Source organism: Fundulus heteroclitus, chromosome 3 (genome assembly GCF_011125445.2).
Source record: "Fundulus heteroclitus isolate FHET01 chromosome 3, MU-UCD_Fhet_4.1, whole genome shotgun sequence".
In the NCBI taxonomy this organism is placed as follows: domain Eukaryota; kingdom Metazoa; phylum Chordata; class Actinopteri; order Cyprinodontiformes; family Fundulidae; genus Fundulus; species Fundulus heteroclitus.
In genome coordinates this window covers 7,816,803-7,833,450 of record NC_046363.1, presented here as the reverse complement: position 1 = coordinate 7,833,450, position 16,648 = coordinate 7,816,803, and the positions used below count along the sequence as shown (strand labels likewise).

At 39.2% G+C, this 16,648-nt stretch overlaps 1 protein-coding gene across 1 annotated transcript in view; it reads left to right on the top strand.

Moving 5' to 3' along the window:
• The window catches only part of rims2a (regulating synaptic membrane exocytosis 2a), a gene marked incomplete in the record, with an annotated part of 165,853 nt that overhangs the window by 34,521 nt on the left and 114,684 nt on the right, over positions 1–16,648 (top strand). Inside the window, 2 exon segments of the mRNA XM_036129426.1 lie at positions 8,204–8,414; positions 10,385–10,396. Of these exon segments, the coding sequence (XP_035985319.1) occupies positions 8,204–8,414; positions 10,385–10,396 (223 nt within the window).

Sequence of the window (16,648 nt, the reverse complement as noted above, 5' to 3'; positions counted from 1 at the left end):
ACTGTTCAGTGTGAATATGAACCACGGTCTGTTTTGAGGTATCTGAATGAGGCCAAAGTAGTTTAAAAAAGCTGTTGAAGAACACTGTTGGTATGTGTTCAAAATAACTGTTTACTATGCAGAGAAGAAAGGAAAATCAAACATTATTTCAACAAAATAATAGTTCAAAATTTGTTTGCTAAATTAAAAATCAATTATGTTTTGTTAACTTGCCATAGCTGCAGCTAAAAAGGGCTATAGACTCAAAATTTGGTGGTCGGAAGGCAGGTGTGATGATTTCTCAACAATATCGGCTGCAGTGCTATTAAGCAACTCCTCTAAGTCCTACATGTACTTTTAAGAGAAGTTCTTTTGTCATTGCACATTGTTGTCAGCATTATAACAAAATCACATTGGTTCCCCGACCGAGAAATAAACAGATAAAGACAATATAGTAATAAAGTAAGTAAAGTAAGCCATAGATTAAACAATGATAAACAATTTGTAAGTGAAAAAGTCAATTGTAGTGAAAGTCACTAATAGTAACAACTGAGGGTAAAGAGGCAGCCGTGCATTAAAAACTAATAATGAAATAAATGTTGCAGAGACATCATTATTCAGAGTAAAATGTATAGAACAGACAATGGATAAAAAAATTGTGTGAAGATCTCGTTGAGTTCATCAGGTTCGATGCACAGAGAAAACGGGCCAGCCGCTCCCGGCCTGATGGCTGGGGTGAGCGACTGCTTGGACTGGCGCTCCTGTCAGGCGTGCGGAGCTGCGGTTTCAAATGCCGTCTTCGGGGTAGTGGAAGGGAAAAAAACAGTTTTGTAATCAGAGACAACTCACCGCTTCTTAGAGATAGTTCAGCTCAGATTCTTTTTGTAGAAGCTCAGGCAGCTTCAGGCGGCTGCACCCGGGTTACAGTCACCTGATATACAAACGTCAGACTGTACTTTACTTTCGACACAAGGTTTCTTTGAGGATGCTCACCCAGTGATATCAAGATGTTCACACACTTGTCCGCCCCAGTGCAACTCAAGGAGAGCTGTGGACAAAGAGACAAAAATACTGCGAGCAAAGTGTTGTAGTTTTACGTCATCACGGGGATTCTAGCTATGACTCTTCCTTCCTGGGAGCTGACATAAAAATGGCTTAACATCCTGGGATTCAGAGTTTTTATCAGTCTCTTTTGTTCTCTGTGTGTAGTTAAGTACTTGTATCTCATGGCTGTGCCCAACACAAGAAACACAAATCTCACTTCTTCACAACGTAAAGCTTTTAAGACCATAGGAGGTTACATGTGGGTTGTAACAGGGCAAACTGCGTTCACATTCTGCAGATTTACTTGCCCTCCAAATGGCCCATCAGACCCAGCAAAACAAACATCAACATTAGAAAAACGAAGCTGTGTGTGTTTGTGTCTGTGGATGTTTGGTTTACATGTGTTGTTCGCACAGAACAGTGATCAGAGGCAGGACGTTCAGCTGGAAAGTTTACTCAAGAAAGACTAGCATTGCATCAAAATAATAATACTCAAAGTAAATCAATGTTAAATCCAATATGTTACTACCCACCTCTTCAGCTAAGGAACACCAAAATGGGACAATTACAGACTCGAAAATAATTTGGGTGGTCTAATCAGTATGGCGGCCCTAAAGTGCAAACCGTATAAACAGATCGCTAAATATGTTGTTGTGTTTTTTAATTTCTAAGTGTGTTTAGTGATGTTTTGATGTGGTTTGCTTTTCAGGGCCACCGTAGACCAGTCTTGATTTAAGCTGCAAGGGGTCAGATTTTTACATCAACACAATAAAAACAGAGATTTATCCTGCAAAACAGGATAAATCCCTGGAGGAGATTTTCCTGACACAACTTGGGCCAAGCGGACATTGCAGCCGGCTACTTGGGTTTTGTTGCTGACCATGTACATCCATTTATGAGCAGAGTACATGCAGTAAATGCCTGATGCTATGATGTCAATAGGCATTAAGGTCTTGGAAGAATAGTGGAATTATAATAATGTCATCATTTTGAGCTGCAAATGAACAACATGGTGATCAGCAGCTATTTAAAACACAGTATTTTGACGACAAAGTATGGTTCCATGTCTGCTGCTACACACACTGCAATGGTGTTTATTGAACTGCGGCCTGATCTAAATCGTTAAGCAAGGGCAGCCTGAATATTGCAGGAAGCTAGGTTCATACTTCAGCGCTTTTCTCCTTGTACGAGTTGTGTTTACATTCGGTAGTGCCCATTCAAGTAGCTGGTATATTTGGCATAGAACCAGCCTCATACTTTAATACAGCTGAACAATGCTGTCGCAAAGCCTTCTTTCAATCCAACTTTCCCCATCGTCACTGCATTTGACTAACAAACTTTAATATTCTGAAACAACAAACTTTCAAATTCATTTATTTACTTAAATTAAGTAATTATGGGGGGAAATAGAGTTCAACAATTCAGTTCTGCAAATAAATATTCATGTTTGAAATCCCTCTGCATTTGCTCAGTACATGTGCTACAAGCGTCACAAGTTCTGTTTTGGAGGATCCATAACAGACGGGAGCCAGAGGTCGATGCAAAAAGTTAAAAGGTTGAATAATTAGCTAGACACTTCCAAAAACAGGGCACATATACAGAGGAGAGGCGATCAATAAAACAATAGTCAGGTGGAGACTAAATAACCAGAATAGGAGATGCTGATGGAGAAGGCCAGAGAACAGAGACAGAGAATGACAGAACACAAGCTAAACACACAGAGACTAAACACAGAGGTCAAGAACAGTGGGCCAACAGAACATAGCACGAGAAAGACCAAAACCAAACAGGAGTAAAGGAAACTCAAACACAGGTGAACGGAAACAGGAAGTAAAGACAACACGGAACAGAAAGGAGCGGGCTAACCACAGGGGACTACCAATAAAAATCTCTGCAACTAAAGACTAAAACTCTGAAGATATTAACCAAACATGTCTAAAACAATCCATTTAACAAAATAAGGAATGAACTAAACATCTGGTTTCTAAAATGAATACAGCCACAGGTGGAAACAATAATGCTAATGGTAGCACTGCTCCACAGGCAACCTAGTTAGCGTTAGCTTATAGGGCATGACAAATATCATGCACCACAAACTTTACTTTTTTACTAAGTATATGAGCAAACCTTGATTATATAGCACCATTTGCAGGTCAAAAATGAGAAGGGCATAGAGCTAAAGATAAAACAACATGCTTAAAAATAGGAAAATTATACAGCCTAAATCTAGTCGAAAGCCAGTTTGCTTCACATCGATCAGATTCTTGACCATTGAACTAATTATCTGTTTCTCTGCAATGTTTAGTCAGATAATGATGTTTGAAGTTGTAATCTTTTAGAAAATGTGATCTTTCCATTAAATTACGTCAAAATCTTGGCCCTTGTTACGTAGATTTCCATCTCTTGTCAAAAACACTGTTTTGTATCAGTCATTCTCTTTTCCATGGCTGCTAATATTTCTAATAGGAACATGCATCTTTCATCATATTTCCAGTATAGAGTATACTGAGTCTAATGGACATTAAAGGGTGTGCTGCATTATAATTTTTGTCTGAGGCTGTCACTTGGATCGGAGAATGAAATCACACTCAAGGTGCAAGTTGAAATACCAGCATGATTAGCTAATGGGTGAAGCTTTAGTAAAGGTTGTGGGAATGGGGTCATACCCATGCCCAGTGGACCATATGGATACCCATTCCCAGCGGTCATTGGAGGTGGGCTGTACCCCCGACAGGTCTCCAGTTCATCACAGGGAAACACTAAGACGTAAAGGACAGGCAGCCCTGACCACACATACTCATTCCTATGGGTAATTTACAGTGGCCAGTTGACATAACGTGTATATTTTTGGTCTGAGGGAGGAAGCCGGGGTACTTAAAGAGAATCATTACAAATACTGTTAGGGATGAAAGATTCAACGTTTTTCGTAAAAATATATTCCTAAAATTCCCATTGGCATGAAATTCTCACCAGATGTTGGTGGCAACTGGAAAAAGCAATTGCCATTGCAAAACTTGCTCATGGCACTAGTTGCAAATGCATTTCTGTATTTCTAATATTCTAAATGTTCCAGTTGGAGCCATGAACAGAAATGGAAAGAAAATCAGTTCTCCATAAACCAGCCACTGTCTGGTGCTACTTGTAAGCTCCACTGCTGAAGAAAAAAACTGTTCAAGATTGTGTGAAGTTGTTTATAGTAGATTTGTACAAACCAAAGAACACAGTCAGGTTCTATGAAGTCAAAGCTGAACTCTTGATGTCACGGCACACACCATGTTTAGAAAACGGCTAGTTCTGCACATCACCCCAAAAAACACCATGTCAAAAGGGACGTTTCCTACAGCATTTAATAGTGGCAGACTTCATACAACTGATGGAGGGGTTAATGGAGAAATGCCACAGGATAATCTTAATAAGAATTTGGACATGAAACAAGTGTGGGTTTCCAAGCAAAACAGTAGTCCCAATCACAGAAACAAAGGAACTCTTAATTGGGTTCAGGGAACAAAAGCAAAAACCCAGTCAATCATCTGACTTGTATCCAACTGAAAACCATTGGAAAAAAATAACAATTAGGATATGATAGAAAAGAACCCCAGATTTTAAGACAGTTTACAATAATGAGCCAAAATCACACTTCAACAATGCAGGTGACTATTTTTTTTCCATACTGGAGACTTCTAGAAGTTTTCATGACATGTTTTCATAAAGTTTTTCATAAATGTATGTATGTGTTCAATGCTGTCATTCCAAATTTCTACCCAAAGCCTCATGTGAGTACTAATTTCTTTCAGTGTGTTCATTACTTTTGGTATTATAAAAACAAAAGTGCTTTGAAGCCCTCGGTGCCTACACCAGAGATGTTTCTGTGTCATTAGTCCTGTGCCAAAACATTTTCACTGTTGTTGACATGTTATAAAGACTGAAAAAAAAAAAGTTACAAACTAATCGAAATGATAATTGGAGCAAATAAAATCCAGCTACTTCCAAGACATCACATAGTTCAATTTGCTAAGTTGAATCAGTCTTATGTCCAAGAGAAAGGGTCAGGTTTCAGTCTGCGTATAGCTGCTGTCTCATAGGTAAGAGAGCTTCGATACACAGGCATGGAGCTGGACAAAGAGCAGTGTATGATTACTCATCAGCATTCTCACCTGCATTTGACCATGTTTTACACAATAAGCAACCCCCTTTTTGAATGGCTAATGCGTACCAGCTGCCATTACAATCTACTCTCTTCATGGCTTTTCTCTCTACATTCTGAACAATTTATCCTTACTGACCTTTTACCTGTCAGTAAGGATAAATTATTTGACGATTTAGTCAGATTTGTTAATTTCAATAACTATATACTTTATTGATATTGTAATGAGGTTGCTTTATACACAGGAAGGAAAGTATACAGCCAAAACCTCCAACAGTTTATCTATCAGTAGAGATGGGGTGGGGGGGATTTATCGTTGCACTAGTCAAAGAGAAGCTATTTTCTCTACTGAGGTGTGAGACAGGATTAAGTGAAAATAAAACACAGTTGTTTTGAAATTTGTTTCCTTGATCCCCAGAAACAGTGCCTTTGTATCATACTCTTGATCATTTTTTTTTACCAGTCCCTCTGTCAGTAAATGTGATTTGGTTTAAATCTCTTAAACAAAGCTCCACGCAAGTCTAATCACTGCTTGGTAAACACACAAAGGCTGACATAATTAGCTCTTTAATCCCTTTGTGGATAGAACGTGGCGCATGTCTCTGGCACTCTATCTAATGTTCTGATGGCACCGAGATTCAGACACAACAATGCGCACACGTGCCCACACGCACAGTGTCCTTAGGTGTGTGTGACCACTACTTTGGGCTCTAAAGCTCTGGTTGTGGGAAAAGGAAGCATGTTTATCTCAAACGCAGACCTGTATGTGGTAAAAGGATAGCGCTGCTCAATAATTCACAAGAGCTAATGAATGTTGCAGGGGATATGTGGGGCGAAACCACTTCTAATCGCCATATTATGAAGTCAGCCCAGTGTTTAGTTTCCAAGGAGACACTCAATTGACATGTGTCATGCAAAATGCATGTAAGGAGCTAATTTTTTTAGTTGGAAGTTGAGTTTTTTTTTTTCTTTTAAGATCAGGTGCAACATAACAGGTTGCAAAGAGAAATGGAAAGGCTGTGTTGATTCCTTCACAGATGTCAAGTATTTTGGTTGTGACTCCCAATGATCACCTAAAATGATTCCAAAACATTTTTATGTAATGTTGATCTTAATATCTATCACATTACAACTGTCTTGATATAGACATACAGGTTCAAATTATTTCATTTCATAAAGAGGAACCTGAGAAACTAGAATTAAGTGATATCCTCCAACTTGCAAAGCAAAACTGATACCCAAACATCTGAGTTTAAAGAGATGTGGCATTAGAAAGGGAGCTCAACTTTAAGCCTCTGACATAATGTATTTGGCTTTGCCTTACAAAAACCTTTTCATATCAGGGGTTGCGTCACTTTGTCAGCTCGGAGCAGAGGCTTTTTGCAGGATGATGAGTTTGAGCAAAATAAATGATCTTGATAGTGTTCACTGTTATTTACTACCAGACCGTGAACTGTGTCCATTTCTTTATATTACGTTTTTAAATAAATGTTAAAGTAACACAGTATAGTACTACAATCAGAGCTTGAAATTATTTAAGCAAAGAACATTTACCAGAAAACCCCACATATAGATGGTTTGTGTATGACCACCGGCTATCTAGATGAAGCTTTGGAATAAAGACAACTTAGGTCATCATCAACTGCAGGAAGTCTGCACAAAAAGAGGAGAGAAATGCTGGCAGGAGTCTGGCAGGAAACGGGGCCCATAGCATGGATAGCTTCCATCATTTTGCAGCTAGTATTGATGCAGATAGCAGCATTGAGCTTCACATTTTGAACAGGCAACAGGTTCGACTAAGAACTGCATCACACCATAAACATAAACAGTGTGGAATAAAGTGGCCCACTTGCAATTAATATTTGTTTTCTTGTAAAAATGTGTGGCACCTTATAAATAAGCTGGTGTTTGAAGTATTCATAAGAACAAGATGACTTGTAGTGTTTTCTCATGTTTAATATATTTATTCATTTCAACAAATGCTATATGAAAATAAGAGAAAAAAAATACACTAATAAGAAAAAAATAAAGACTCCACAAAAAAAGAATTACAACCCTGTTCACTGTCCAACAACTAAAAATAATTTCTCATTAGTGCAAAAGAAATCCGTCATAAATCAGTCAACCAAAGTTTGTATGAACAAAGCAAAGAGTCACTGCTGCATCTGTGTAGACAGTTGGTCAGAAAATGTTAAAAAAGGTTTCCAAACTTTAAAATATTTCTTTGTCGAGGCAAACAAATCTAATCTTCTGTAATTTGAGATGAAATAATGCCCGTTTGTTTAAACGTGACACTGTGGGTGGGGTAGAATCTTTCAATTTCAACAGAATCAAGCATTGTGCCGACATCGTAGAAAACACAATGAGTTTTTGACCCCCTGCCGGAAGTGCCAGGCCACCAGTGTGTAAAATGAAAGCAGATTGGGTGTTATTTTTACTCCAAATAGGCAAGAAATCGCCTCACAACCACCTGCCCAGAATTGCTGTATTTTGGGACAATACCAAAACAAATGTATCAAAGTGGCCTCAGCCGATTTGCACCTTTCACAGGTTGGATCAATTTGAGGGTACGTCTTTGCCAATTTTTATTTGCAAAGATGCACTCGATGCACTACTTTGAATTGTATAAGGCAATGTCTCGCACACATGGAGGATGAATGGATATTTCTTAAAACCGTATGCCAGTCTGATTCAGTAATGCAAGTTTGAAGATCCTGTTCCCAGGGCCGATTAATAGCAGCCATAGAAGAGGAACCCAAGCGTGCAATCAAAACAAGCATTGCGGAGCCAGCCTTTTTCTTAACAGGGCTAAAACACATAATATCATCCATTACATTACTAGGGGGTTTATTAGGGAACCCTGGCATGGAGCTTGAAATAAAGGTTTAGTTCAGTTGTCAGGATTAACTTTGCATTTTGTCACGTGGTGTGGTTGTCCTGATGATTAGGTATAAATGATGCACAAAGCTTTCTTTCAGGCCATCACTTTTCTAATCTGATTTCCTAACCTCTGCTTTTTTTTTCGTTCGCTGACAGGAAGTTACACCAGCAGTTTGAGTCGTATAAGGACCAGGTTAAGAAGATGGGGGAGGAGACTAAGCCGGCTCAGGACCAAAAGAGCGAAGCCCCAACCTGTGGAATATGCCACAAAACGAAATTTGCTGATGGCTGTGGTCACATCTGTTCATATTGCCAAACGAAATTCTGTGCTAGGTGCGGAGGACGAGTGTCTCTGCGGTCAAACAAGGTAACACTTTGTGCCCGCTACTCGACATGGATCGCACCTCTCCACCACACGCCCGCCACAGACACCACACACATTCAGTTGCTTCTACACGTCCTCTCATTAGCCTGTTTAGTCTAGTTTATGAAACCTTGGAGTAAAATCCTAAGCTGATAATTGAGCCAACAGTATCTATTATGACATCTGATGTATTTTTTCAACATGGAGTCTGCTTTTAGATATTATCAAGCAAAAAACGTTTTTTTTTCCCCTGGTGAGTGATTCAGAGTAGTAGAGTTTTTCTCTATTTTAGAACATCTCCCCAGATTTTATACACCTTGACATGTTTCATATTTTGTCAAGTTTCAACCGCGCAGCTTATATTTTATTGGGAGTTTATGTAGTAGACCAACACAAAGTAATACTTAATTGTGAAGTGGGAAAATAAATACATGGCTTTATTTTTTTCCCTCACACATAAATATCTGAAAAGTGTTGCATACATTTGCATACAGCCTCCTTAAGTCATTGTCATTACTTTATGGAGCCAGCTATCATTACAGCAGCAGGTCTTTTGGGCGAACATCAGGTTTTAAGTCTGGCTACTGATTCCTAAGTCTATTAGGCAATGGACTTTGACTCAGATGAACAGGTGAACACTATTTGGCCTAAACTATTCCTTCACAATTCTGATTGTATTTTGATGGCCACTGTCCCACTGGAAGGTGCATATTCACCCTGCCATGAAATATTTTGATGTCGCTAACAGGGTTTTCCCCCCCAGGATTACCTTAAAATTAGTTCCACCCTTTTTCTATTAACTTTGAAGCGTTTCCTTGCCCCTGCTGAAGAAAACATTCCCTCAGCATGATGCTACCACTGCCATATTTTACACTGGGGATGGGCAAGCTCAGGATGGTGTGGCAATTTTTGGCCTCATATAAGGTTTTGCAGGTACCTTCTTACATAAGTTTTTGGTCCCCCCTGCATGGTTTGTGGCAACCTGCAAACAGGTCTTCTTCTCGTCTCACTCCTACAAAGTCCTGTTTGTGGACTGAATGGCTAATAGTTACCATGTCAGGAGATTCTCCCATCCCAGTTGTGGATCTCTTCAGCTCCTGCTTCCTGAGTTATCACGGGCCGCTTGGCTGCTTCTCTGATTGTTGTCCTCCTTGCCTGGTCTGTTAGTTTAGGTGAATCCCCATGTGCCAGAAGTGCTCTGTGAGAAATCCAAAGCACACAAATTCGTTTCATACCCTAACCTTCTTTAAAGATCTCTGCAACTTGACAACTGACAAACCTCTCAGGCCTTCGCAGAGCAGCTGTATTTACAGCAAATTTAAATTAATCACCAGTGGACTCTATTTACTTACTGAGTGTATTTTGAAGACACATTATTCCACTGGATTTTATTTTGGGGTATAAGAAAAGGGTCTGAATACAAAATGCATACCTCACTTTTCAGATTTGTATTTGTACAAACCATGTATCCGTCTCTTTGTAGGTCAGAAATACACACCGCTTTGTGTCTATCACGTAAAAATTCTAAAAGCAACGCACAGAAGTGTGTAGTTGTAATGTGAAAAAAAGGTGAACACTTTCAAGGAATATGAATAGTTTTGCAGGGGACTGTCAAAATTGTATTAATACTATTTCACCACTGGAGGGAACTAACTCTCCATTGCTGTTCTTATAAAACAACATCATTTTGTGTCCTTTTAGCAATATCACACTCCAATGTCTGGCTTACCCATGCATAATCTTTTTCCCAGACCAACCCAAGGATTTTACTTTGCTACCAACAAAATTTAATGCAAAGGTGCTTTATTTCATTCCCTACAACCCTTTGCTTTTGGACTATGTGACGGTGCTCCCAGGATCCTGAGACACTCACTATATTTTTCTCCCTGTCTTCTCTACTCCCCCCGTTCTCCCCATCTGTATCCCCCGTTCTTTCTCTCTGCTGCATTCCTGCTCTCATGGAATTGCAACAGGAAGACAAAGTGGTTAGCCAATGCCTCTCTGTGTTTGTTTGGGCTTTATCTGATAAACAAACATTCATTGTGATATGCTGTGGTATGACTAAATACACATTCAGCAGCCATGATTGACATCAATCAAAAAAAAAAAAAAAAAAAAAAAGAAGAAGAAAAAAACTGCTAATTGGTCTCATCTGTGAGTCTGTTCTTTTTAATTTTTTTGCTGATCTGAAGATAATTAGTGGACATTAAACAACATCTCCTTTAAAAACTGGAAAGGTTTGACAGATATGACACATAGCAGAGTGATAGAAATACATCCAGTGTTAGAGACAACAATTAGCTAGACTTGGAATAGAGCAACACCCTAAGCTGATATTACAGAATCACTCAGCTCAGATCAGACATTACCCTGAGATGATGTAATTCACTGATGCAAGAAGTCTCTCTTAGAATACTGAAACAATAGTAGTGCCTCAAAGAGAAGTTTAAAATTAGACAGCCAGTGTCTAATGGAAAGGAGTTAAGAGACTATCAAACCAATGTAGCAATGCTCCTCTGTTAATAGTGTAATTACGTAATGGATAAAATTATAATTTATTTGACAATGTTTCAATATATGCATCTTTAAACATCCAACCTGAATGGTCCAGTGCTGCCAACATGCAAAGCTTTTTTGTGATCCACCAGGGAACAGTACTGATTCAAACAGAACCTGCCGATATTCTGTTTGAGTAAAATGCAATATCATTGTTAGGACAGAAATATTTAACTAAACAAACAGAACCTATTTCTTCACTCTTTTTTTTTTTTTGCTTATGTTATCATGACACTCCATCACTCTCTCTAGGCATTAGCATATTTAGTGCTACCATCTAAAACCGGATGTGGCTTGCTCAGGTAGTAAAGGTCTATATCTGAATATATAATTTTCATTAGGGCTGTTCATTGTTCTTAAAAATCTAATGACTCACCATTAGTTGCTGCCAAAGCTAACTTCTGAATCCTGCTCTTCTTCTTTTTTTAAACAGTGATTATGATAAATGTTCAATAAACTGTGCAGCCTCGTAACACTGAATGTGCTGCGGATTGAAGTCCATACAATTAGGGCTCACAGAAACTTTAGAGCGGCACAGCGGCAGAGACAAAACCCTGTCCTGCTACTCCCCTCCATGCCAAGACCCCAGTTGTATGGGTGTCCATCATTCGCCGGATTATAATAGCTGGGAGATCAGTTACTGTTCTGTGCAGATGGTGTTTAGTAATAACAGATGCTGCAGGCTGACGATGGACATCATAGGCTATACCTGATAGGTCAGGATGTGAACTTCTAGTTGTACCCACTTACTGGCTGTTGCCCTACGTCCTGTCACATTGGTTACTTGTCCATGCTGACTATTTCCTCTGATTTTAGACTGATGATCCAAAATTTAGGCACACAACTGTTAGAGCTGACTGCAATAAAAATACAAAACACTTTATAACATTGTAGTATTTAGTTACTTTTTAAGTTTCTTTAAAGCATCATTATAGATGGTGAACTCTGTGGGCAAAGAAGGATCTCCTGTCTTGGTCTGTATTACATACTTTCGTCTCCAACTTCAAGCAGTGAAGACTAAGCAGCATGCAAACAAAAATAAAGAGAAGCCAACAGTAGTTAATCTATATAACAACTTAAAGAAACTTCATGACAAGCATATTTCTTCAGAGCCTAACACGTGCATGCTCGCTGCTTGCTTGTTAATTACCTCTCTGCAGTAGGTCAGTAGGAAACAACAGAAGCTGTATTTCCTTTGAATTAAAATCAATAAAAAGGTTCATTAAAGAACTGCAAAAATAACAAGTGAAACTCACTCATCAATGCCAGTTTCATCCATAAATAAATCTACGGGGAGAACAGTCCCAGCAGTTACACTAGTATTCATCTAGGAAGCCGCGTAGCTCCTGGGTGCAGAAGTTCAGATGACAGGGTCAGATTGAGGCACAGACAGTCAGCAGAAAAAGCTGAGTTGAAAAACGGCTAAAGTAGACATTTTGAATTTGTATGATGTGAACTGGACCTTTTTTCACATAGACGAGCATGCAGTACAGATATAAGATAGCTTTGTAAGATAACCTGCATACATTAACACGTTAGGACTGCTGTGATATAGAACATATCTTGTTTTGTGTAACCATGCCTGTTGCTGCTGATGGACAAACTCTTTGTTTACTCTGGGACGAAAAAAGGAACACATTTTTGTGTGTCCGGCAATCTTGTCTGAAAGCTTGTGTGTCAGTGAAATAGGTGGTGGTGGTGAAATCCGTTCTTTTTCCATCCGTCTACTCTTTCCCTCTCTCGTAGATGGTGACAGCAGTGGCGAGAGAGATCTTGTTCTGTGAAACGCTATTGAATATTCACAAGTCTTTGTCGGAGGCAGCTAGCCGAGCTATGTATGGCACATTGGCATGTGATACACTGTGGAGGAACTGAGAGTGAAACTGATGGTAAAGGAATTTAAATTTGATAATATGAGGGCTCTGCTCAATTAATTCCGCCGACTATGTGAAATGCACTATATCTGTACAATCTTTGCTTTCATTACAACCCTATGTTTCTATTGATGGGGCTTCAAAAGGACTCAAGCAATCAGAGGTCTGCAAAGAAGTAATTTTTTTTTTTTAAATCAAGCAGCAGTTAAGGAGGCTGCAGTGTCTGCCAAATGCTTGGGAGAGTGAGTCACTTCCATTTATTAAGTCTGTGATCAATGGGCAGTGACACATGGTTTGAGTATCATGTAAAAAGAACATCGAAAAAAAATCATAAATTGTGTTCTTGCCTATTAGTCATAAAATATCTATAGACAATTTAATTTACTAGCAACTATACTGTGCCAGTTACCAGGAGGTAGATTAGAAAAATCACTTCACTACAAATCTGTGCTGCTGATGGGGGGCTGCTGTGAGTAGGAATAAATAACACACACATGCACAGCAAAATATGTACATCACACACACATATACCAATCAGGGATAACAAAAGAATCACCTGCCTAATAGTGTACTGGTCTCCCTTTTCTTGGCACAACAGCTCTGTTCTGTTGGGGAATAGACTCCACCAGACCCCAGTAGGTGGATTGAGGCATTCGGACCAAGATATCAATAACAGCCGCTTGAACTTGCAATTTGGGGGTTCAAACCATTCCTGAACAAAGTTAAGTTTGTGGAAATGGCGCCTGTTGCCATGGTTTGCCACCCATGTCCTCGTGCAAGGTCATCACTGTTGCTTCTTTGGAACCATTTTGATGGACAGAGAGCATTGCTGATGAGAAAAACTGCACAAAAGCTTCAGTTTTTGAATTGTCGTGCAGATCCTCTCCACTGGCATCGTTGAACATAATAATAATAATAATAATAATAACAGTGATACAATTTTTCTAATGCACTTTACATAAAGAAACTCAAAGTGCTACACGTGAGATTCTCAGGCAGATAAAAATGTCTATGTAATATATATATATATGTAATACATATATATATATATATGTAATACATATATATTTGTGTGTGTATGTATATATATGTGTGTGTGTGTGTGTGTGTGTCTAATATATGTATATATATATATATATATATATATATATATATATATATTTATATATATATATATATATATATATATATATATATATATGCAGCATATGCATAGATGCAAAACCTTGCGTTCAATCCTAGCAGAAACGGGAAGTGAGTGGCGAATGAGTGTGATATGGTCGTACATTTGCACTCTCATCAGGATCCTTTCAGCACTGTTCTGAATTTATTGTAGTTTCTGCAGACTTTTGTTAAGGATCACGATGAGAAGTGAATTGCAGTAATCCAGCCTGGAGGAGACAAAGGCATGGACCAGATTTTCTGCAGCAGCTAAAGTGAATTTAGAACTGAGTTTTTCAATATTTCGGAGATGATAGAAAGATATTTTGATGTGGACTTCAAAGATGAGTTATGGATCAAATCTTACACCAAGATTGGTGACTGCTGTAGAGAGGAGACTGTCTTGACCAGAGATAGTTGTACCGGTTATGGAGGGTAACTGGACTTGATGTGGGGTGCCAACAAAAACTGCCTCAGTTTTGGAGCTATTCAACCGGAGAAGGTTGTGTTTCATCCACACCTTTATCTCCTCCAGACAGGAAGTGAGTATTGTAGTTGTTTTTGAAGCTGCAGCTGGGTGCGAGTCAGCTTTCATATATAATTGTGTGTCATCAATATAAAAATTAAAAGAGAGTCTGTTGCAGCTGATGACGTGGCCAAGGTGGAGGATATAAATTATGAAAAGAATGGGGCTATGGACTGACCCCTGGGTGACTGCCGGGACCTTTTGCCTCCAAGTGAGATGTACTCTGTTCTGTTGGTAAGGTATGATCTAAACCAGTCCAGACCAGTGTCAGTGAGTCCAGTGGGTTGGTGTAGCTGGTTGAGAAGAATGCCTTCATCCATAGTGTCAAAAGCAGCAGACAGATCGAGAAGAGATGGGCAGAAACAACTTTTTCCAGTAATTTGGAGAGAAATGTGGGATTAGACATGGGCCTGTAGGTTGTTTGTGTATCTGGATCAAGGGTGGTTTTTTTAAGGAGTGGTCTGATTCTGGCTGTTTTAAGGACTGGTGTAACAAATCCAGACTGTGGAGAGTGGTTTATTATAGTGGTAATAAGAGGGCATTGAGATAGTGGACATTGAGATTGTGTACTATTAAAGGTACCTGGGTATTTATCTGAATAATAAACTTGACTGGAGTCACAACACTGATGTTCTTTACAGGAAGGGTCAGGTCAGACTCTACCTACTAAGGGGACTGAGGTCTTTTGGAGTGCCGGGGGTGCTCCTGAAGATCTTTTTTGACTCTGTGGTGGGATCAGCCATCTATGGTTTGTGGGAGCAACAGTGTATCTGTAGTTGAGAGGAAATGATTAGTAAAGTTCATCAGAAAAGGCCAGCTGTGTCGTGGGATGCCCCCTCTCTCCCCACCAGTGCAAGTGGTGGAAGACAGAAGGACTCTAGCAAAAATAACATCACTATTGGACAGTGACCCCCACCACATGGGGAAGCTGTTACAAAGCTGAAGAGCTCCTTCAGTGACAGAGTGCTGCATACTAGCTGCTGAAAGGAGCGTTATCACAGATACTTCCCTCCAACAGCTCTTAGACTTTATAACAATTACTGCTCCTAACAAGCTCAATAGCTGATTGGCTTCTTTTTGCAGTTTTTTCATTCTTGTAATTAGTCTGCTGCATGTATTGTATTTTCTTAAATCAACCAACTCAGTTACACATTTCTTTTAATCTGAGTGTGCTGTTTTTAATACCTAAACAGCATTTTCCCTTATGTTGTAAATTTACTCTTACTGTACAGTCTAGTATTATTTTTTGCTTTTACATTTCTTACATTTGTGTGTGTAAAGTTGCTTGCCCATTACTTTGATGCTTGTATACGGCTGACTTTCTCCAATAAAGGATATTTCTTCTTCTTTTATGTTCCATTATATGTTTACCTTTCTTCAAATCCCCCCAAATCCCATTTTCTTGTTTTAAACACATCAACTTTTAGGACAATTTGTTCACTTCCTAATATACCCCAACCCCAACCATCTGCTGGTGGCATGATAGAGATAATTAGTTTTATTAACTTCCCCTTTAGGTGGTCATAATTGCATGCTTCATTGGGTATGTCTGGTCATTATAAATATAAACCATATATGTAGGTGAAGTAGCCATTTAAACAGCTGTAACCCTGTGCTGTCTCAAAACCTGAAACCATTTAAATGTAAGTCTAGACTTCTCTAGATCTTCAGAAAGCATTCTTTTCTGGCCAAGCTTTCCCTATAAGTCAAAAGTGCTGGTTATCTACAGATGACTGGCAGCACAACGAAAACACAACCAATGAAAGCAGCGACAGCATTCATGAGTTTTTGAAAACGAGATTAACAGCGCAGACTGAGTCCGTAATTACCCGAAGTGTTTCTGTGACAAGCGAACACAGCGGCAGACGGTGTTACTCCGCCAAACGCGTTTCCACGTCGGTCTGTTGGGGAGTGTGAGCACAGGGCAGAGCGGCGACACGTCCACTTCTTCCAAAAAAAAAAAAAAAAAAAAAAAAAAAAAAGGGAAAAAAAGGGGGAAAAAAATCCTGCAAAGCCTCAGCTGGGCTTTCAGCAGCACTGAGGCAGAGCGGTTTACTCTCGTTTTCCGCCAGGACCTACCGGCTTGGACTTATTTATTTATATTTTTTGTCATCAGACTA